This window comes from Spodoptera frugiperda, chromosome 31, assembly GCF_023101765.2.
Source record: "Spodoptera frugiperda isolate SF20-4 chromosome 31, AGI-APGP_CSIRO_Sfru_2.0, whole genome shotgun sequence".
Classification (NCBI taxonomy): domain Eukaryota; kingdom Metazoa; phylum Arthropoda; class Insecta; order Lepidoptera; family Noctuidae; genus Spodoptera; species Spodoptera frugiperda.
In genome coordinates, this window is record NC_064242.1 from 131,953 (window position 1) to 153,740 (window position 21,788).

General features: G+C 43.3%; 4 protein-coding genes across 4 annotated transcripts; 2 read left to right on the top strand and 2 right to left on the bottom strand.

Moving 5' to 3' along the window:
- Positions 1–672: 672 nt before the first annotated feature.
- Positions 673–7,517, bottom strand: LOC118276442 (procathepsin L). The gene is made up of 7 exons (XM_035594752.2): positions 7,349–7,517; positions 6,247–6,351; positions 5,548–5,750; positions 4,050–4,221; positions 2,035–2,240; positions 1,745–1,943; positions 673–1,164 (listed from the first exon to the last, which is right to left on the bottom strand). The coding sequence occupies exons 2-7, from the start codon at positions 6,337–6,339 to the stop codon at positions 1,003–1,005; spliced, it is 1,035 nt and encodes a 344-aa protein (XP_035450645.1). The 5' UTR covers positions 6,340–6,351; positions 7,349–7,517; the 3' UTR covers positions 673–1,002.
- Positions 7,518–7,796: 279 nt separating this feature from the next.
- On the top strand, positions 7,797–10,888 carry LOC118276441 (probable ATP-dependent RNA helicase DDX10). The gene is made up of 3 exons (XM_035594751.2): positions 7,797–8,037; positions 8,415–10,603; positions 10,712–10,888. The coding sequence occupies exons 1-3, from the start codon at positions 7,906–7,908 to the stop codon at positions 10,848–10,850; spliced, it is 2,460 nt and encodes an 819-aa protein (XP_035450644.2). The 5' UTR covers positions 7,797–7,905; the 3' UTR covers positions 10,851–10,888.
- A 585-nt stretch (positions 10,889–11,473) lies between these two features.
- LOC118276033 (serine/threonine-protein phosphatase 6 regulatory subunit 3-A) lies at positions 11,474–21,691 on the top strand. The gene is given in 18 exon segments (XM_050707570.1): positions 11,474–11,673; positions 11,859–11,938; positions 12,803–13,076; positions 13,684–13,848; positions 14,513–14,672; positions 15,003–15,161; positions 15,164–15,393; positions 15,396–15,620; positions 15,814–15,878; positions 16,078–16,258; positions 16,329–16,361; positions 16,638–16,676; positions 16,767–16,835; positions 17,515–17,592; positions 17,899–17,954; positions 18,031–18,149; positions 18,466–18,684; positions 18,772–21,691. Coding segments are annotated over 18 exon segments (2,529 nt in total). The 5' UTR covers positions 11,474–11,613; the 3' UTR covers positions 19,089–21,691.
- On the bottom strand, positions 19,642–20,084 carry LOC126912957 (uncharacterized). Its single transcript, XM_050707569.1, has 2 exons — positions 19,936–20,084; positions 19,642–19,904 (listed from the first exon to the last, which is right to left on the bottom strand). The coding sequence occupies exons 1-2, from the start codon at positions 19,982–19,984 to the stop codon at positions 19,642–19,644; spliced, it is 312 nt and encodes a 103-aa protein (XP_050563526.1). The 5' UTR covers positions 19,985–20,084.
- Positions 21,692–21,788: the final 97 nt, after the last annotated feature.

Here is a 21,788-nt window from a genome sequence, read left to right on the forward strand (position 1 = left end):
AGAAATATTGATGTAATTACAAACATTACACCCAGATCCGAAACAACAATTTGTAGATTACACATAGTTGCTCCGCGTTCCACGGCAGCCAGTTGCCCAAACATCGGGCCAGCCGTGCAGTCATGTTCCTGTTATCCGATCCGATATGGAAATAATAATGACAACGCAGAGTTGAGGAAAACTATGTACCTACACTGACGTACCTACAGCGCAGTAAGTCGATACTTGATGGGTAGGTATATCGTGGTCAAGGTGACTAGCGGACGGCAATCTCCGCGCACGCTACCTACTCACTAACTTATATAACGAAGATATATTCCTGCCAAGTACCTAGGTATAGGTACCTGATGCTCTCTCCTACTGGTGCATATTCCATTTATTACTAGGGCGTATATCAAGTCACCATTGCTGACAAGTGAAAATACTAAATTAGGCACAATTTGAGGATCTTAATGAGTGTGGTATAATGGTATTCATATTTCTATATAAGTAAAAAGTCTATTAATTTAAATATTAATAAATTATTAAATAATATTTAATCATTATGACGTGTTGAACTCGATCTTCAGAGTATGAAAACTGCTCTCGAGCTATTATCTCCATAGTATTGCGTGCATATAGCGGGTGATGAATGCAGTGCTCTGCATATTCATTGCGTAATAAAACCAGATGTTTGTTATAAAATATGTTATTTATATTCAGCTAACAACGCTACAGTGACGCGAGATGATAACTATAATATCACAAGTGTTGCTTTACTTAATTACTCTGCGCTAACTTAACATAATACAATTATATTTTATTCATAAATTTACACTTAACACTAGACACGACTACTTCGTGGAATGTTGGTCTGGCGACTGAGTGGCCATTGCTCTCATCTCAGTTAGTTTTACTTGGATTGCAAGTTACATTGAACACACAGTTTTAGTAATTACATCAGTCGGACCGGTAGGGGCTAGTAGAGATGGAGGCACGTGTAGTTGGCGCGTAGCTCGCGGTCTACACGAGCGGGTAGGAGGCGCTGGACGCGATGCCGCAGTGGTTGTTCTTGTTGCGCGCCATCTTGATGTAGCCGAGCTCTCCCCACGAGCGGCCCCACGAGTTCTTCACGAGCCAGTAGTCGCCGCCCTCCTCCTCCGTGCCGTAGCCCACCACCATCACCTGCGACACAACCACACGTTACTATTTGTACGTATCTATTCGCAGACAGACATCTTTTGGAACATAGAGAGAGCGACACTTGTCTCTTTGTGCTTCGATAAAAATTAGGGTCATTTTTGTTGAACCACTTAAGTTAATTATTTATCTAAACTTATTAATTTTTGATTAATAATAACTTTCGATTATTACGTGTTTGATATCGAAATAGAACGTGATCATATTCCGCACTCGATAGATAGCTTCAAACTTTAAGTAGGCCAAACGTTGAGCAGTGATAACAATGGAGTGAACTTACACGTTTTATCAAAACATTCGGAAAGGTCATTGTAAAGTTTATCACTCTTAAAAATAGCGGCTTTTGTGCCAATCACAACAAAAGAAAACAAAATATCGACCGCGCAGCGCTGTCAGTGTGCCGCTGTAAAAATGAAGCCTTGTAAAAAATAGAAAGCTGTTGGAGATTGTGGGTTTAGGGCTCGAAACACTGGTCAGGAGGCAGGCAGTGTCCACAGCCAAGTTTCTGAAAGTATTACCTTCGCATGTATACACAGGTAAGGTAAGATAGCTCTAATATACGTACTCCGTGATCCAGGTCGGTGGACGAGCAGTTCTCATCGTAGTAGACTCCCTTCGAGTAGAACTGGAAGGTCTCCTGTGAGGCGTCGATGGCGACGGAGATGGGTCCCACGGTGGCCACGGCCTGCATCAGCTTCTCCTCATCACCCTGCGGGATGTCTACGAAGCCGACGTCGTCAGCGCCAGAGTTCTTGGGGTTGTACCTGCACATAAACGTGACGGTGACGGTGTACTCGCTATAGACACTCTGCCAGCAGTACGCAGTGTGTAGTAGTGGGAGGAAGCGCGCCTTACCTGCACTTGTCGTCAACTGCCTCGTAGGGGTAGGACTTCTCAGTGTCGATGCCGCCGTTGTCCTTGATGTACTTGAAGGCGTTGTCCATGAGGCCGCCGTTGCAGCCGTTGTTGCCGTAGGCGGCCGAGCAGTCCACGAGGTTCTGCTCGGAGAGCGACACGAGGTACCCGGTCTTGCGGAAGTGTTGTCCCTCGAGCGCGCCGGTCTGTGCACACACACTCACTCATGTACCACTCGCTACCGTAACGTCGCTGGGTTTACGAACACAGCGGATATTGTAGTTGCGGTACTGTTCCATTATGACGGAGCCTTATTGAACTCTAAACAATAGCGACACATGTACAGCTACACGAGACGCCGGCGAGGCGATCATGGAAAATCGAGATACTTAGGTAATAATTTTATTATGAATTAGCTTGCTATTGGAAGATTATCCTAAGTATCGGGGCAGCAAGTAGGTACCTACCTAAGTTATTTATCTCAGTTAATCTTCTAGCCAAACGGTGTGTATTTCATCTACAGCTACTAAATCCCCACGCAAACTGTCCCATTTATAATATAGAAAGCTAGATTTTTATGTAAAAATAACAATAAAGTTTGTTTCAGAACAAAGATTAAAATCAGGTTTGTTGTCGTGGACGTCACGCAGTCGCGCTAGGATCCCCTGTGTCGTGAGTCGAGAGATCCAGGCTCCTTAGCTCCCTTACCGATAATAAATAATGTTCTCTTATAAACAATATAAATATTAATCCTGCGAAATGTTACAACTATCTTTGTGTCCATTAGATTATTATCAAAATATATATTTATAAGTCGGTAGGTAGGTAAGTACCTAGGTACGTGTTAAATGTAATGTTTTGAATAATTAACATTAAATTGCGTGTGCAGCGAATTTATTGATAAAATAGGGCAATCAACGTGATTCACCACGAGTTCACAACTCGATGACTAATGTAATTATACATATTTATTTATTATTATTACATATCGCAGTCCGGCGCGGCCTGAATTTCAAGCTAAGTGAACAATAACAGCAACGTTTGTCATTTCATCACTTTAAATAATGTTTGTTTATGTACATTGTAGTTAATAACATTTAACTTCTCAGAAGTAACAAGTCGCCGCTCGTGACCCTCATTAGGAAACAATACGCCCCTATCCTAAAGTACCTACTTAGTTAATAAGGCAAATAGTTTCTATTGTGATGTACTGTGGTATAGTCATTATCATCCGAGTAATAAACAAGTCATTCGCTATTCAGTTTGCTTTATCCCGTACCTAATGGCGTGACGCAGCGGTAGCTATATATTAATGTGTACTTAGGGAAAGGGCGGACATTCCGATACGCGCCAGACGGCGAAATACGATACGCCGCAGTTATCAGCGGCATCACATGACCGGCGAACAATAATAATTAGATAACAACAATAAACAAATGTTCTGATTACTCCATTATCATAACACCCGAGTTATTTATTTATTTAATTGATTTCTATAGCGTACTGTACTGTACCTACCTACGTCGCCTGCCCACCCCGCGCCGAGCTACGAGTATTGCTTCGTTAGTACCTTTGTCGGCACTGACACGTGTAGTGTACGGAACACGAGGTCAAATCTATGCTTACACCACAGAAATATTAATCCTACTATCTATATTTTACACAATAAAGCTGAAGAGTTACTTTGTTCCAAACAGATCGATTTGAAAAATGCTCGCTTGTATCAATTTGATATTGGTTTGGTTGGCGACGGAACAATACACGACGTCGTGATCAATTAACTCTCTTTGTTCCTTGAAAAGATCTACATTCCGTCAGATGAAAAGTTCCATGCATTACACTCCAATTTTTGTTTGATCCGGGAATCGAACCCAAGAAGAAGTACTTGGTCAGTAATCGCACTTGAAAGATTACAGTAGATACATGCATAATTCAATTATGGCGACAGTCACGTGTAGCTGACGCAAGGCGTGACGTATGGAACATGATGCGAGCAACAAAGGAGTGAGACTCACGGTACTGAAGGCCCAGCAGGAGCCGCACTTGCCCTGGTCCTTGACGTCGGTGACGGCGCCCTTCTTGCGCCAGTCCACGTGGTCGGGGTAGGAGACGTGCGCCGGCGCGATGAAGGTGGCGGCGCGCCCGTCGCGGCCCTTGCTGTGCACCGCCTTGTTGCGCCCGCCGTGCCTGCCACCACACAACGTACAACCATCAGCAGAGAACATCATGTGGAGGCCTACCTAGCAGTGTAGATTGCAGCTTCTAGACACCCTGATCCTAAGTAAACTACGGGTCGGCAACAATAATATGTTTTGTCATTATCTTCAGTCCAACAAAGTCCTTTTGCTTCTACATTTTTCCTCACACAACCTATTCATTGTTCTTTGATTGTCATTTCATTCGTTCATATTTAAATTCAGCTCTTGTTTTGGTACCGCCCGGAAGACAAGGTGGAGCATACGGTGGCGGTGTGCCCTGCATGGGTTGAGCACCACCATGCAGCCTCCTCCTTTTTCCAAACAGTCATGCTAGCTAAGGAGGCATTTAAGTTTCCTCTAAGTTATTATTCATTTGGATTACCTAACATGCAGACTTAGATGACTCATTATTCTAGAGTTTGTGAGTCGTCGAGGCGATAATTGTTTTTATTTAAAGTTAAATACTGGTTCTATAGGCTATAGGGTCAAAGTCTATTAGTCAGAGGGGAGTAAAGCTAAGTACCTATTCCACAACAAGAGTTCTGGTGGAGAAGAATGAACAAACGCAGGCCATTGTTACTCGCTGTGCTTATAATCCATGTTTTTTCTATTTGTTTTTAATATGGCTATGCAATTCAAATAAATACAGGAAGCTGAGTCCGTAGATCGAACATAAACACCGGTTTGGGTAAGCAACGCAGTTCCTATCTAAATCTTATGTTATAGCTAGACGTTTTCACAGTGTTTGATTCAGTTGCTGTTCATAATTTGAGTGATTGATGTATTTTCCATGAGATGAAGTTAGGTTCGCACAGTGGAACCTAGCTATCGAACCTAGTCACGAGACTCGGCGATCGCGGCGGTAAGCACAAGTGAGCAGTGTTATCACTGCCGGTGACCGTTCGCAAGCTATCAATGTGACCTACGAGGAAACGTCAAAAACAACGCAATAACCAGTAATCCGCGCTGTAGGTACACAACAACACCACTAATGTTCTACGTGTTTATGTATGTACCTAAATGTTGGTAACGTAAGGACAGCCGAGCGAATGAACCATCGTTACATAGCTAATTACAATTGTAAATATTTATAATGGGTGACCTACAGCGGATGTTGTTAAATGGGTGATCATGTTGTTTACGTGAAGATTTAAAGATTCCCCATTTTATTTTATGTTATTAGTTCTTGGTCAAGGCGAATGTAGCATCCGACTGATGCAATCCATTGAACTAAGGAACAGGTTTTGTCAACGAAAGTAAAACACCCCTCGAGTTGAGTAACAGTAAAGTCTGTGAATAACTGCGCGGCACTCACTTGGCGGTCTTGTTGAACCCGTTCATGGTGTGCACGAACTCGTGGTGCAGCATGTCCGCGTACTTGTTGGGCTTGAGCTTGTACGAGACGAGGCGCTGCTCGAAGCGCTGGTTGTGCTTGGCGATGCGGTGCTTGTTCTCCACGTAGATCTTCATGCGGAACTTGTCCTCCACCTCGCTGTCGTACTGCTTGCTGTGCTCCATCTACACACCACACCACAATTATCTACACTATAGTACGTTCACACGACGTTCCAACACACTTAGTTCTGATCTAGCTGCCGTACTCAGTCATTTAATGGTTGGATGGTTACTTAGCCCAGTCATTACAAATTGTTTTCAGTATAAAATTGTTACTAAGGAATAGTTTAAGTACCTGATTATTAATTGTATCTGAGTACCTAAGCAGGGCAGTTAATTTATCGGTCATCATTGGATTATTACTTTAAAAAGATGGCGTGATATAATATTATAACTTATCATTTTCCTCAATGACAATAACAACATAAAAATAAAAACAATTCTTCAAATCGTCCGTCAACTGATTATCGCGTAATTTACAAAATAAACAAAGGACCGATTTCGCACATTTCATTAGATACATGTATTTTAATCGTTAAGGTATACATATAGGTAACTCTCAACTAGCTATAATACATGTAATACGTAATGATCCTGGGACCAGGCAGAGATGACGTACCTTGAATGCATTCCACTCCTCCCGGACGAGGTCGAGCAGGGAGACGGCGCAGGCGCCCGCCACCAGGCACAGCAGTACCGCTACGCCCTTCATATTTCTGGCTTACTGTACGGACGTAAACAAAATAACAATTATAATATTTTCATTTGTTGTTTGTGTTACTCAGTTCGATGAAATAATTATTAAATCTGAGCTATGCGTCAACGGAACCAATCTTGTTTTCTTGTGTCGTTATTAAGTATTTACTATTGCGATAGTCACGGTCGAGGCCGCATTAAGTTAGGCTCAATGCTCAAGGCGTGACGCTCACAACATTAAAACTATCGACTTGACATGCGGAAATAGGTCGGCACTCGGCAGTCCTCACAGGGAACCGATTTCCTCAGCATCATGGACGGTGGCGGAATATTAATGTTCGCGATATTGGAGTTAAATCGCGTGGCGTGATTAACAATAGCGAGCAACGAGGTAATAGAAGGTACCTACCCACTTGTTACTGTGTATTACAACGAGGAAGTAATACCAGTGATACGAACAATGTCGGTAGATACATTTTTAGTCAAAGTCCTATTTACTATTTTTAATTAGGTAGGTAATTCGATAACACCTAATAAGAGCAAGGAGGCAAAATATTACAACAGGAAAACAATTTCAAACTTTTCAATTTTTTTTCTCATTGTACACGTACAGTACCCATGTATTTAAAAAAGAGGGCTGTTATTTATTGTTGTAATTTTTTTATTGATGTCAGAGGACAGGAAGTTCAATCTAAATTAACATTGAACCCAAATACTATTCTAATAAGTAATGTAAATAACGAGGTAGAACGGAAAAGTGAATTGTCGAAGAAATACACCCAATATCCAATTGGTGCCACCTACCTGTATTGGCATAACAAAGAAAACAACAACCGACAACACACGACGCAAAACAAACAACATAACCGCTACGTCTCAGTTACCGTGAGATGATTCAACACAAAGGATTCTCCTAAATCTCCAATTATTAAATCACCCTTGCGTTACAATCAGTGTACAGTAACACCAACACTTAAATGAAATTAAAATAAATAAGCAGAATAATTAAATGAAGGATACCTTACCTTTTTCTAAAAGTTCAACTTGGGATATATTAAAATTATGTTGCAATAATTATTTTCGTAAAAGTTTTCGTGTTTTCGCAAATGCGTCCTACTACTACAACGCTGCGATTGTTTATGCGCGTTGTTCGTAATCGCTGCGTAATGTCGATCTATTTAACGTTGAATAGGCATGTACCTCTGACGACTATAAAATGTCGATAGAATATTTATAAAGTAAACAATTTTCTGGATTGCCACTTTTCGTATGTTTTACACCAATAAAATGCGTTTTTATTACTGTTATCTAAATATTATAAACTATATATACTTATCTGCATAGAAATAAAAAGGTCAATAATCCGGGTCAATAACTTAACGATTTTTAGTTTTGCAACAGCATGATGATAGGCCATCCCTAGTGTAGAATGACAGGTACTCTAATGTCATAATTTGACACTGTCAACAGTAAGAATTGTTAACCTCATTCGCTGAGTCGCACTTGTGTTATTCTCATGCTGTGGTATTTACATTTATAATTTATAACTTAAAACTATTTAGTACATTTTATTGCTTTTATAATGAAACAAGACGGCAAAGAACAAAAAAGGCAAGGCAAGAAAAGTAAAAAGTTACAGCTATATAAACCAAGAAAGAAAAAGAGTGTAGAAGAAGATGCTGCGATACAGTATTTACAGGCTCAGTACGACAAGGTAACTTGATTTTCGGTGTTATACTACGAATACTCGAAATATATACTCGTCCATTAACTATTAATTGATATCGTTAAATTTCCGACATTCATTATAAATAAAAAAATACCATGTGTCTCATTAACAATACAGTATTATATGTTGTTTGGTGTGGTGATTTGATATCGTTAGTCTGTAACAGATGTAGGATGCTGGCTTCTTGCCACTCTCCCGGTATAGAATTACTTAAAAATTTTATCTCAAAATTAGTGTTTAACAATATGTTCATAATATTTAATATTATCTAGAACTTAAAAACCTAAATTATCATGTTTTCATATAGGATATAGTTAGGTGTATTTAAAGAACAAAGTTTTTATATATTTTTTATTTTGCAGATAAACCCAGATGAAATTAAAACTTTTAAAGACTTTCCACTGTCACAGAAGACACTGAAAGGACTAAAAGAAAATCATTATGTAACTCCAACTGAAATACAGAAGCAAGCCATAGGTTATGCTCTACAAGGGAAAGACATATTGGGTGCTGCCAAGACGGGGTCAGGCAAAACATTGGCATTCCTAATACCGATACTGGAAAATTTATTCTGTAAAAAGTGGACAAGATTAGATGGAGTTGGTGCTTTAGTTATATCACCAACCAGAGAGCTGGCCTACCAGATATATGAAACTTTACGGAAAGTAGGACACCTGCATGACTTCTCAGCAGGTCTCATTATTGGAGGACAGAATTTGAAATTTGAACGGAAAAGAATGGATCAAATCAATATACTGATTTGTACCCCTGGTCGCCTCCTGCAGCACATGGATGAGAACCCTCTATTTGACTGTAGCCACTTGCAAATCTTGGTCTTAGATGAAGCTGACAGATGTTTAGACATGGGCTTTGAAGCAACAATGAATGCAATCATTGAGAATTTACCTCCAGAAAGGCAGACATTGTTATTCTCTGCAACACAAACAAAATCTGTGAAAGACCTGGCACGGCTCAGCTTGTCCTTCCCAACCTACATCGCTCCACACGAGCAGGCCGCCACTGTGACTCCCGACTTGCTACAGCAGAGTTACATCATAACTGAGATTGAAGACAAGATTGGGATTTTGTGGTCCTTTATTAGGAATCATTTGAAACAGAAAGTAATAGTGTTTATGGCAACATGTAAACAGGTCAAGTATATATACGAGTTGTTCTGCAAGCTGAGGCCTGGAGTGAGCTTACTGGCCCTGTATGGGACATTACATCAAGAGAAGAGAGAAAAAATTTACAATGAGTTTTGTAGAAAATCAAATGTTGTGTTGTTCGCTACAGATTTAGCTTCCAGAGGTCTAGACTTCCCTCGGGTTAATTGGGTAATACAAATGGATTGTCCTGAAGATGTAGAAACCTACATTCACAGAGCTGGCCGCACTGCAAGAGGATTCACTGGTAAAGGAGAAGGTTTACTCATGCTCTTGCCTCACGAGGAGAAATTTGTAGAACATCTACAAAATAGTAAAATACCCATCAACAAGATTCAAGTAGACCCATCCAAAGTTATTGCACCACAAAAGAAGATAGAGAGTCTACTATCTGAGAGCATGGAGCTCAAACAAAGTGCACAGAGAGCTTTTGTTAGCTATTTAAAATCAGTGTTTTTAATGAAAAACAAAGAAATATTCAATGTACAACTTCTAGACACAGATTCATACGCAAGGTCTCTGGGCTTGATTGTCCCTCCATATATTAAGTTCCTGAAGAAGCAGCAGTATGCACAGAAGAAACAAGTTGACACAGAGGACAGCAATGTCATTGAAAAGTTAAAAGCAAAAACTGGATCGGATGAAGAGTCTGATCAAAGCGAAGAAGAAGTCACTAATACAGATCTTGAAAAGAAACCTGAGAAAAAGAAAAGTAAAGAAAGATTCATGAAATTTGATTTCCACAATGTTACAGATACTGATGGGGGTGATTTCTTTCAAGTCAACAGCTTTGATATACATTTGGGTGATGAGCCTCTTGAAGACCCACAAGTAGAATCAAATAAGAAAGTAAAAACTATGTCAAAAGCAGCTGTTGCTAAAAAACTGTTGAAAAAAAATATTAAAGTGAACACAACAGTGAAGTTTACAGAGGAAGGGGAGGTAGATGAAGAAGAAAATAAAGATATCGAACCAGAAGTAGTGAAACAGGCCCCGAGTGTAAAAGCCACAAGTTTGGTTTTAGAAAAAGCAGAAAGTGTAATGCAAGATGAAGACAAAGTTGACAAGATAAGGTTTAGAGAAAATGTAAGAGCCAAGCACAAAGAAAAGAAACGTAAACTCAAAAATAAAAGTAAGGAAGATGAAGGTGAGAAAGATGACTTTGGATCACAGTCTGAGTCCGACGGCCCGGACCTGTCATGGCTGCCTGATCCTGATAAAATATATGGCAAGGAACGTGACAACAGCGGTGATTCTGGTGAAGACAGGAATTCAGAAGCATCTGAAGAAGCCGATTATGAATCTGGTGAAGATGGGAATTCTGAAGTATCTGATGGAGATAATGATGAATCTGGTGATGGATCAGAAGTAGAGGAAGATTTCCATAGGTGAGCATTATATATTTACTTTGATGTATTTTCTTTTAGCGTAATCGTAGACACGCTATCCTAAGTTAGTAGAAAAACATTATATAATTTTCTGTATAATTTTTCCAGGCCCAAAAAGCGAAAATTATTGGAGCCACAGGCAAGTGTGCCTCCTCGGAAGGCGAAGAAAGTGCAGGACATCTCAGCTTCACTATCCGTCAGCGAGGCAGAGGCACTCGCTATGCAGCTGCTTCAAACCAAACGATAACTTATGTTTTGTTTGTAAATAAAGAAATATATTACACACTGATGTTCATTTAGTGATCCCCTATCCTAGCTAAAATATCTGTCTGGTTGAATAAAAAATTAATAAGCTTTCCACCATGGCAAGTACAGTTATTCAAGTTACAGTAAGGTTTAAGATTATTACGGTTCGAAACCTAGCATTTACCATTTACCGAAGTGATTTTTTCCGAAGTACATGTAAGTACCAAGTAGGTAGGTACTTTCTAAGTAGGTAATCGACAAACGGTGAAGGAAAGCATCGTGAAGAAACCTGAGCTTATATTTTTCTAATTATAAGGTTGGAATTGCCAAACCGCAAGGTGGTGATAAGTATTAGTAGTTGGCCATACATAAGTTGGACTGGTCATTAGTGCTCATATCCTTGACTCATACCAAAGACGTTCATACTAGGTATATCTTTTTTGTGAGAAGAGGCCTTTGCTCGACAGTAGACATTTATAGGCTGATGGTGATTTATAAAATCCCCTTCTAGTGTAACTTCAATAGGAAAACTAACTAACTTTTTTCTATTTATTAAAGTAATATATGAGGGGCGTTATACATAATGTAAAAGATGAGAGATGAGCCAGCTTATTTTACCAAATTGATTACATGGCAACACTGGTAACATAACTGTCAAAAAGAAAACGGATCGTTGCAATCTCAAGAACGCTAAAATTTATAAATTAAATAAGTTTTCTATGGATTTAGAATAAATACATGAGTTGTACTTAATAATTTTAACGATGTTTTGGAGCGGAAACTATATTGTAGTTAGGGAGTTAAATTTTCTTCTCAAAGAGGAGGTGCGTATTTTGTTGAAATATTGATGGTTATGAGAGGTTGAACGACGAATTCTTGCATTATTTCGTAATTAGTAAAGTTTATTTGAGCAGGGAAAGCATCGTTGTGGTGTCAAGTGAAGTTACAGTGCAGTGTAGCAAGGTGTTGCTAAGTGTTGTGGATGTGAGCAGTGCGCTTTTTGTTCCAGAATGTAACATTGACGCAAGTGCTGGAGGCGGATGACATCCTGCAGGAATGCAAGGCGGACAACAAGGCGCTCATACAGTTGTAAGTATCGTCAGTGAGCAGGCACCATTGCAGGTGGCTGTGCTGTGTCTGGTGCTGGTGACTCATGCATACTTGCAACTGTTTCATATTAAATGACTACTTGAATGCCAATGTACTCCCGGTTTTGAAGATATTGCAAGTTGGTCTGAAGTCATTCCTGAAACCCTCAAAATCAACTCCCTCTAGAATTAATGTCTTGTTGGTGTAATGACCCTTGAACAAAACATTTTGCTTGTTTTAGATACCTGTAACTGTATACACTACATTTAGCTGGTTTCTATAATATTACTCGGTATAGATTTGGTGATCCACAAGTATCTTTAGGTGCACAGGATACCAGTTTTAAAGAAGGTTTACTAAGAACAATAAATAAATAATGTGACAGAATGTAATTTATTTAATTGTGACACAAGTGTGACATTTCACAATCACTACATGGTAGAAAACAAAGTCACTTTCTCTGTCCCTGTGTCCCTTTGTATGCTTAAATCTTTAAAACTATACAACAGATTTTGATGTGGTTTTTTTAATAGATAGAGTGATTCAAGAGGCAGGTTTATGAACAATACATGCATAATATATCATCATTGCACCCATAAGAAGCTGGGGCGGGTCGCTAGTATATTGATAAAATACTAACAATATTATGCTATTGCACAATTTTAGTGAGATATGTAACTACATAATTAAATGCAATTATATTGATTGCACAAAGAATAGGTTGTGGTGCCACTCCCACATACAGGTGTACTCGCTAAATACCTGACACCATTGGAGGGGCCTGTAGATAATACTTTCATTGTCTATTCTATGTTTATCTACTTGATATAAGAAATATATGCATCAATGTTTGACGATTTCCAGCCTCACAAAGCCAGAGGTGCTGGCGGAGCTGATTACACTGATAACAGAGGAACCTCCCAAGAATGTAGAGCTGGCGGCACAGTACCGACATGCCAACATCGCATGTGAGGTGCTCACCAGCCACCTGTCCATGCTGAGTGATCGACTCTCCATGGACGCCACACAGATGAACCGGCTGTGTGACTTCATCAACAGGGATCCACCGCTCAACCCGCTGCTGGCCTCGTATTTTAGTAAAACGGTGGAAATGTTGCTGGAACGGAGCCCCAAACAGGTGACTAGGACATATTTGTGCCTACAACTAAAAAGCTATCTTCACCTTCATTATTTGTTTATTATAATATTCATAACCTTCTTAATATAATAGTTGCTTTAGATTTATAGTCTGAATAGTTTGTTAGAGGTTCCACACATGCATCTTATTCATAAATCATAAGTCTAATGTAATAGATAACCAGCCAATATAACATTGGCACATGTAATATGTAATTCTTAACTCCATGATATTAACTATGAAAAAGGAAAACCGAATAATACTGATTAATACCAATCAGCTCTGGATTCGACATCAGTTTGTCAGTTGTTTGCAATTGTATTAACATTTAAATGACATTTTATTAGTTGTTTATCTACTTAGGATAGTGTATTAAAGCAAACTATTGCTGTCTGCTGTATTCCCATCAGGTAATACTAGAAACAGAAGAGATAACCAATCTGCTATTCTAAGGCCACAGTATCGGGATAACGCTCGTAAATGCGTTCTCACGACACGTCGCCAAAGAATGTCGATGTGTCCTCACGGATTTAATACAAAGTGTTACTGGGACAAGTGTAGCATTATAAGAATACAAAGTAACCAACGGCTACCCATTGCTTCCCAGGACTGCTATTTGTACCACATAGTGTGCCTGCGAGTATTGGACTTCTTCAAGTCGCGACGAGACTTCCTGCCCAACCTGCTCCGCCACATGTGCACCTCCGCCATCGCAGACACCTTCAAGTACTTCACCAGACTCGATGACCTCTTCAAGAAGTCTGTCATGGAGGTACGGCTCAAGGCTACTTCAATAATTTATTTTAAGGAAGGCTTACAGACTAATAACATCATTTAGATACTAACTATAGGTTTAACTTATTGCTAATAACAAGCCCCCACATATAGAAGAATGACACAAACTATACAATAAATGCGTGATCTCTATTATCAATCCGATCAATTTACGTACTGAATAGAATATTAATTTGTTATAACGTGCTGAGTGCTGAATGCTGCGGCATGTGGACGTGAGTGACGCACGTACACGACCTGCAAGCTGCGTGTTGCATTTGTTGTTGCAACAATACTTTGTGCTTTAATTGATATTGTTGTGATACTGTGGTGATTGTACTGGTGGGCAGTCGTGCGGCCGCCCCGCCGCGACAATGGCGGGCAGTCGTGCCCTGTATGTGTTGTGCCAGTATCAGTACACGGCTTATCATTGAAACATAATCTGGTGGCATGTCACTCGTTGTTGTCTTTGTATTCCGTGTTAATATACAAACTATCCAAACACGAGAGCCATGTGACATTAGGCTCGCGATACAATGTGGCGCGTGACCATAGTGACGTGGGATCCAGCTGGTTACCATGGAATATTGGAAGCCAGTGATGGATCCTAATGTATTGTGTTCCGTACATATTGTTACTGACACACGTGGCTCGTTGCGCAGTGGTTCGAGGAGCACCAGTTCCTGGAGTGCCTGATCCAGATAGTGTGCGGGACGTACGTGCCGGAGGAGCAGGCGGCCTTGGAGTCACACGAGAAGGCCGACCACGAGCCCAGCGAGAAGACTGAGGCCGCCGAGGAACGCAAGCCTGATACAGGGGCTGGTGAGACGCAAGGTTTGTTTGTTGTCTGTTTGTTTGGGTGGGTTCAACTATTATTTATTACTGTGTAGTTATATATTCTCATGCAGTTCATGAGAGTTGTTTAAGTCTTAGTTGTGCGGTTACAAACATACAAGTTTTTTTTTTTTTTTTTTATATTGAATGGGCCGACGTTTGGCCGCTATCTCGCCTGATGGTAAGTGATGATGCGGCCTACGGTGGAGCACGTCTGCCCATAAGCAACCTATTCACTCGGGCTTTGAAGACACCCAGGTTGTACCCATCAGGAAACACCAAAACAGAGTTTTGGTTAATGTTCAAGAATTTATTAAGTTGGTTGTCACCGCCACGTTACAGAGCCGTCCCAGCAGGAGCAGGCGGCGGGTCCGTCAGCGGAGGCCCGCACGCGGCGCGCGGCCGTGGCGTCGGCCAACGCCGCCGCCCTGCTGTGCGAGCTGCTGGCGGCCGGGGGCGCCGGGGGCGCGGGGGCGCGGGCGTGGCGGCGGCGGCGGCGGGGCGCGGGCTGCGCGTGTTGCTGCGCGACATGTTCACGTCGCCGGCGGCGCTGCGGCGCGCCGCGCTGGTGCACGGCTGCGGCCTGCTGCGCGCGCTGCTGGCGCTGGACGGCGAGGAGCGCTCCGCCGTGGAGCTGGCCGTGGCGCCGCATCTGCCGCTGCTGCACCAGGCGCTGCTGGCGCCGCCCGACGCGGGGGCGCGGGCCCGGGCGCCGGGGTGGGCGCGGCGCGGCTGGCCGTGGCGGGGCTGCTGGCGGCGCTGGCCACGTCGGAGGTGGAGGAGGTGGCCAGCACGCTGCTGACGCTGGGCACGCCGGCCGTGCTGCTGGACATGTTCTTCCAGTACCCCAACAACAACTTCCTGCACGCGCACGTCTCCACGCTCATCAAGCACGCGCTCAACAACAGGGTCTACCGCACCCAGTACGCCAGACACGTGAGTACTTACTCTGCTTGTATTCCTTGCTATATCATTACGGATTCAGTCAATGCAATATGCACTCTATGTGGGTATTTCAAATATGACCACTTGAGAAACACTAATGATATGTATACATCTAAATAAAGACTTATTTATTAACAAAACTAACAACAATACAACACTGACACGGAGCCATGTACTGCGACAGTTGCTGGTGGAGTGCGACCTGCTGACGCGGCTCATGGACGTCTTCGAGGAGAACCAGAACAACAAGTACGTGCATCTGTCATAATTACTACTGAATTATATTCCCATTTACGAAGTAGCCTGTTTCCATGACAAGTATTTGCATAGATTTATTCAGATCGTGAACGTAATATCACTGTCGTGTGACACAGTGGCAAGCGAGCGTGTTGTTGACGCGCTTGACACTAGCTCGGTGTACATGGCGTTGTATGAGTGTATGTGGCAGGTCCCCCCGCGCGGGCTACATGGGTCACGCGGTGTTGTCGCTGGGCGCGGTGTCGCGCGCGCTGTCCCCGGCCGACGTGCTGGCGCACGCGCTGCGCCTGCCGCCCGCCGCCGCACAGCGCTGGGCCAGCTTCCAGGACCACAGTCTGCGCCCACTGCTGCACCAGCTCGACACGCCGCTCGTACGTACCGCACATACATACATACTGTACACATACCGCCACACACTCACCTCCACCTTACTTGTTGCAGGGCGGCTACTACCCGTCGGAGAATATCTACGAGGTAACCACATTTTTATATTACTACCGAGACTAATGAACAAAAGGCCTAGTGCGAGTTTTTTTTTTACTAAACGCAATCAAAACTTTACCATTCATAAAGAGCTAAACCATCTGATTAGTTAGTTTATATTATGGTGTCGAACTGTTAAAAAAAAACGTATTTTTGTAAAATGTTGGACATATCCTTAAAAATACCGCCACAGTATAATATGTCAATAAACATAAAGTCCTGAAATACTCCATGCTTAGTGTAACTGACTGTAACGTTACTCCACAGGTGGAGATCATGGCGGACACCCTGGCGGCCAACTACGACGTGAGTACTAGACTAGTCCCTGTGTGTACTGTGTATGTGTACAGTGTACAGTGTACTGTGTACAGTGTGTGTAACGGTGTGTGTGTACAGTTCAACGACATGGTGTCGGCGGGCAACCTGTACCTGCCGGACGACGGCAGCGCCGACGATGCCAATGACGTGAGTGCATTCGTATACATTATGTGCTACTTTGTTGCCGACGACTGTTTGGCGGAACTGCAACTATTGTTTGTATATTATTATAATAGGCTATTTGACAGTACGAAAAATAAAGTGTTTTAAAATCATTACGAAGTAAAAAATCTTAAATATTTATAATGATTCAATTAAAAAACCCTAATTAGTAATGGTTATTTTGATACCCCAACCACGTGACAGAACGGTCAGGATTGGTCGAATCGATTGTGACGTAACCTGCCTGTTTCCTGTCATGATCTTGTTATTTTTTTGGTATTTATTTTCGTCGGAAACTACTTTAAAGGTATTATTAATATTAAATCCAATTATTTAATTTTAAATCACAGAATAATACATTTATCGACATGAACACTTGATGTTGGTTTACGTGTTGATAGGGATGTGACGTCACTTGCTTGTGTGGCGCCATCTTGCACGAAGAAACGTTTTTGGGGGTTATTCAAATTATCAATCTTGAATTCAAAAATGTTTACAGCCAATTTTTATTAGATTTGATAATAACTCATGTTAATGGGGTTTGTAGTCACTATTAAATAATGTTAAACAGATTATACAATCTTTTCAAATAGCCTATTCCCTACACAGGAAGACTTAGTTAATGGAACTAGCGGTATACTAGTATTGTATGACCATTTCGTAGGTATGTGGCGCCGCCGACTCGTCGGCCGAGTCTCCCGACTTCATAGCGGACGGACTGGGCATCGACGATGCGGACAAGGTGAGTCTGGCACATCAACAGGCAGGACTTTTGTTATGGCCAGCTACTTCCGCCTAGCTTTCTCGGCAGAAAGATTAAGCAGTCTGGGATTCTTACCTCACTAAAATCACCCTACATCATCACCTGTAACATATAACTGCCAATAGTAAACTGTTGAACTGTTGAGCTGTCCTGTCATACTCCACCCTGAGCCTTATGTCTGTGCAGCGGTGTATGCGACCTGTGTCCCCCATGCCGGGACCATCTCCTGGCCTGCCCCCTTCACGTACTGTACTTGGTACTTGATGATACCTGTTCTGCTTACAGATGAGAGCAGCTAAGAGCAACTTCCTGGAGTTGGCTAGCCAACGATTTGATGACGAGTAAGTTGCACATTACTGATGCGAAGTACTACGAGTCCGAGTGTAGGGGAGAATAATAATGTTATGTGTGTGCCAGTATGTGGGACGAGCCGTGCTCGACAGAGGACGGGGCGGACGAGCACGACGAGCACGACGAGCACGAGCTGGAGCCCGCCGCGCAGCACGACGTGCTCGACGTGTTGCATCAACAGAATCGTATGTATATACTGCACTAGCTCCCACCAGCGGCTTCGTCCGCGTTTACGCGTGTTAAAAAGTAGCTTATGTGTTATACCATAAATTACCCTTGTTCCAAGTTTCATTCCAATCTCTTCAGCCGTTTTTGCGCGAAACAAATCAACATACTAGTTTAAGCACTCCAAGGTACACTGTAGGAGTAGTTGTGTTTCTACATACTTTACTACACAGTGCTGTAATGTAACTTGTTTATGTCTCATTATTACAAGTATGTATTATAGGTATTATAGTTTATAGTGTAATTAGAGACTGAGCAGACACGTTTGTGTTGTAGCGTGGGAGGCGGCTCCGGCAGAGGGCGCTGGCCCCGCGGGGGCGGCGCCCGAGGGCTGGGCGCAGTTCTCCGACGACACCGTGCTGGGGGCGCATGACCCCTTCGCGCCCCAGCCCGCGTCCACTGCGCCCTCCGCGCCCCCCGCGGCAGGCGCCGCCTCGCCCCCCGCACTGGCGGACGACGAGTTCTCGCCCTTCTGGTCGTACTCCGACAGCCACGGTGAGTGCGAGCCCAGCGAGTACAGCAGCCAGAGGTCGCGGCCGGGCACTGACGGCACTGACGGCACTGACGGCGCGTGTGTTGCAGACGCGGGGCTGGAGGCCGGGCTGCGCGCGCTGGAGCTGGGCGCGGGCGCGGCGGGGGGCGCGCGCATGGACGAGGCCTGCAGCGTGGAGCTGGCCAACAACCTGCTGACGGCCATGTCGGCCATGTCGGCCGACGCCATCGCCAACATCGTCAACGCCAACCTGGAGCCGGCCGACTCGCAGCCGCCCAGCTGATCGCTCGCGCGCCGCGCCCCCGCTCGCGCCCCCGCCCGCGCCCCCGCCCCCGGCGCCCGCGCCCCCGCGCCCGGCTCGTTGCGATACTCCCCTCTAGATCTATTCACCTTCAAATTCTCGTAACGTGCGATTCCGTAAAAGACTTGTGATCGATTCCTGTATACCTGTCGATAGGAATTCGTTGTGATTATCAGTGATGAACTACTCGTAAGGCTCGCCGGTGATTACGAAATTTGCATTTATATATATATCGAATTCGATGTGTCTTACAAGTAAGTGTTTTTAATATAAATCAGGGAAGAAATCATACTTAAGTATTTCCTAATCATATACTTCTAATCATTACTAGTTTAAGTAAAATAATACAAATATCATAAACGTTACAATGTATTAGTATTGAACAAATGACATAGAGATTGTCAGTCTGTCAGTCGGTGTCCGCCACGCGCCGCGCACCAGCCTGGCAGTGCCACGCGTGGACATAGTGTGGACATAGCGTGGACACAGTGTGGACATAGCGTGGACACAGTATGGACACGGTCGCAACGTGTATATTTGTATATAGTACATATAATTTGGACAATTATCGAGCTTTATTCCGTATATTAAATTGTTTAATGTTGTAGCGAATGTTACTGAGCCACACCGCGCAATGCGCCTGCGCTTGTTGTAGTGTTCAAGGCTTGATCTCAGAGCCGCCAGTGGCCAGCGGCCAGTAGTCGGTGGCCAGCGGCCAGTGGTCGGTGGCCAGCGGCCAATGGTTGGTGGCCAGCGGCCAATGGTTGGTGGCCAGCGGCCAATGGTTGGTGGCCAGCGGCCAGTGGTCGGTGGCCAGCGGCCAGTGGTCGGTGGCCAGCGGCCAGTGGTCAGTGGCCAGCGGCCAGCGGCCAATGCAGGCGGCAGACGGCGCAGGCGCAGCTGTCGCTCCGAGTAGTGTACCTGTAGCAATGGTCCCGGTGGCTCGCCGTACTCTGCCAGGTCCCGGCTGGCTGCAACCCGTTCGCTTCCCGCTTAGACATAGTTCGTGAACATATCCTCTCGATATATCAATAGGTTAGTATCGGTTGGTTCCGTTCCCAACGCGAGGATTGTGCAAGAAAGGTTTTAGTATTACACAGCATGTCTGGTCGGTGCCAAATGTCGCGATTACTTGTTTGATTCCTGTTTAAGCCAAAATGTGACTCGGGATGCGCAATATATTAAATATAATGTTGTTTTGTTGAATAAATTAGTATTGTGTAGCATACATTAAATGTACACCGCCCCGCTACATACACTACGCGCGCTATAGTCTACTCAAGCCCTGGCAGTTACATACGTAATTGATATTTTATACATCGGCTGAACACTTCCTTTATCGACAAACACACACATTGCCTTGGTATTGGATAGATTGTGTGGCGTGCCGGTAGCATGTACTGTGGGCGGTGTAACCTAGCGAATGTTTACAATTGGTGCAATATAATTGTTTGCAGGGAATATTTATCGATTGCCACACAAATGTAGACCTTATAGCAAGTTGTTTTGAATGTATAATGGATGAAGAGCGACGGCAGTGTGCGTGTGTAGTAGGTGGTTAACATTTCAATGTACCGCAGACATATTGAAGTCCATATCGTATCTACTGGTAGCTCCCCTCATTCCCGGCCGCGGTACTTGTACACTCCGTGTGTCTGTCTGTCTGTAGAGTAACTGTATGTGTAGTGTAGCATCGGATGCTGTGAACATTGTATTAGTGCAATTAGTTGCCTTTGGGTCTTGTTGTCAAATTGTATATTTAACTAAATGTAAGCGTGTAGGTAATGTTGTTGATTTCGTACCGTAGTCCCCGCGCACGTACACATGTTTGTAAATACTGCGAACTCAATATTCCGTAGCGCAGGACGCGCCGTCACTTCCTCCGTATTGTAGCTGTAACGTTGTAACGCTGTAACACTGTAACGCTGTAACTACGTCACACTGTAACTACGTCACATTGTAACTGCGTCACGCAGCACGCAGCTGTCACTTGTACGACGAGTGTACAAATTGGTGGTTTTAGATAATTTACAAAAATATAATACAAAATAACTTTTCGATAAATTAGTAAAGTTTCTTAGTGAAATATACATGTTAGTGTTTTGTATTGGGCGAGTGTGATAACTAATTGTGATCCTTACGACTGCATGTCTCGGTTCGCTCGAACACTTTGGACGACTTATACAATGTACAGGACTTTGTGATAATGTGTACGTTTTGGATTTCTACTTCAGCTAACGCTACCGTCCTCCATGTTCTGCTTACTAGTCTATGCTTTGTACACAACTGTATCTGTCGACTGTAGCAAACTTTGTACATCCTTTATAATGTTGCCGAACTTGCAGCCCGCGCTGTAGGTAGCAGTCGGGTCGTGTTGGCCCTACGTCGACTCACCTCGACGCCTAGCTGTACCCAACTCTCACAGAATTTGAAACGAAACTAAAATGTAACGTGATTGTAACTGTCGATTCAATGACTAGGATGTTCTCTGATCGACTGCAACTTGTGATGAAGGTGACACCTACAATGTACATAGTACGTAGCCGCGTAATGTGTGAGACAGCTGTAGTGCCGTTCCAAACGAGAACTGTGCCTTGTGGGCGACAGCGCGCCGCGCCCGACACGCCCGAGACATAATAAATGCTCGTATGTATTCTATTGTATTTATATCATAGTTAAAGTTTTATTAAAAAAGTTGCTCAATATAACTTGTTTTATTGCGGCACATGTCGCAACACCACCATACTTACGACACGACCATCCCATTCCTGGGGGTACGGGGATCGTACCACTACTGGGGGGTAG

Excerpts from the sequence above, each read along its gene's own strand:
- LOC118276441 (XM_035594751.2), top strand. The coding sequence starts at position 7,906 with ATGAAACAAGACGGCAAAGAACAAAAAAGGCAAGGCAAGAAAAGTAAA. Across the intron at positions 8,038-8,414 it reads TACAGGCTCAGTACGACAAG|ATAAACCCAGATGAAATTAA; the intron begins GTAACTTGATTT and ends TTTATTTTGCAG. Across the intron at positions 10,604-10,711 it reads GTAGAGGAAGATTTCCATAG|GCCCAAAAAGCGAAAATTAT; the intron begins GTGAGCATTATA and ends TAATTTTTCCAG.
- LOC118276442 (XM_035594752.2), bottom strand. The coding sequence starts at position 6,339 with ATGAAGGGCGTAGCGGTACTGCTGTGCCTGGTGGCGGGCGCCTGCGCC. Across the intron at positions 2,241-4,049 it reads CCTGCTGGGCCTTCAGTACC|ACCGGCGCGCTCGAGGGACA; the intron begins GTGAGTCTCACT and ends GTGTGTGCACAG. Across the intron at positions 1,165-1,744 it reads CCACCGACCTGGATCACGGA|GTGATGGTGGTGGGCTACGG; the intron begins GTACGTATATTA and ends GTTGTGTCGCAG.
- LOC126912957 (XM_050707569.1), bottom strand. The coding sequence starts at position 19,984 with ATGTCTAAGCGGGAAGCGAACGGGTTGCAGCCAGCCGGGACCTGGCAG. Across the intron at positions 19,905-19,935 it reads GCCAGCCGGGACCTGGCAGA|GTACACTACTCGGAGCGACA; the intron begins GTACGGCGAGCC and ends CCATTGCTACAG.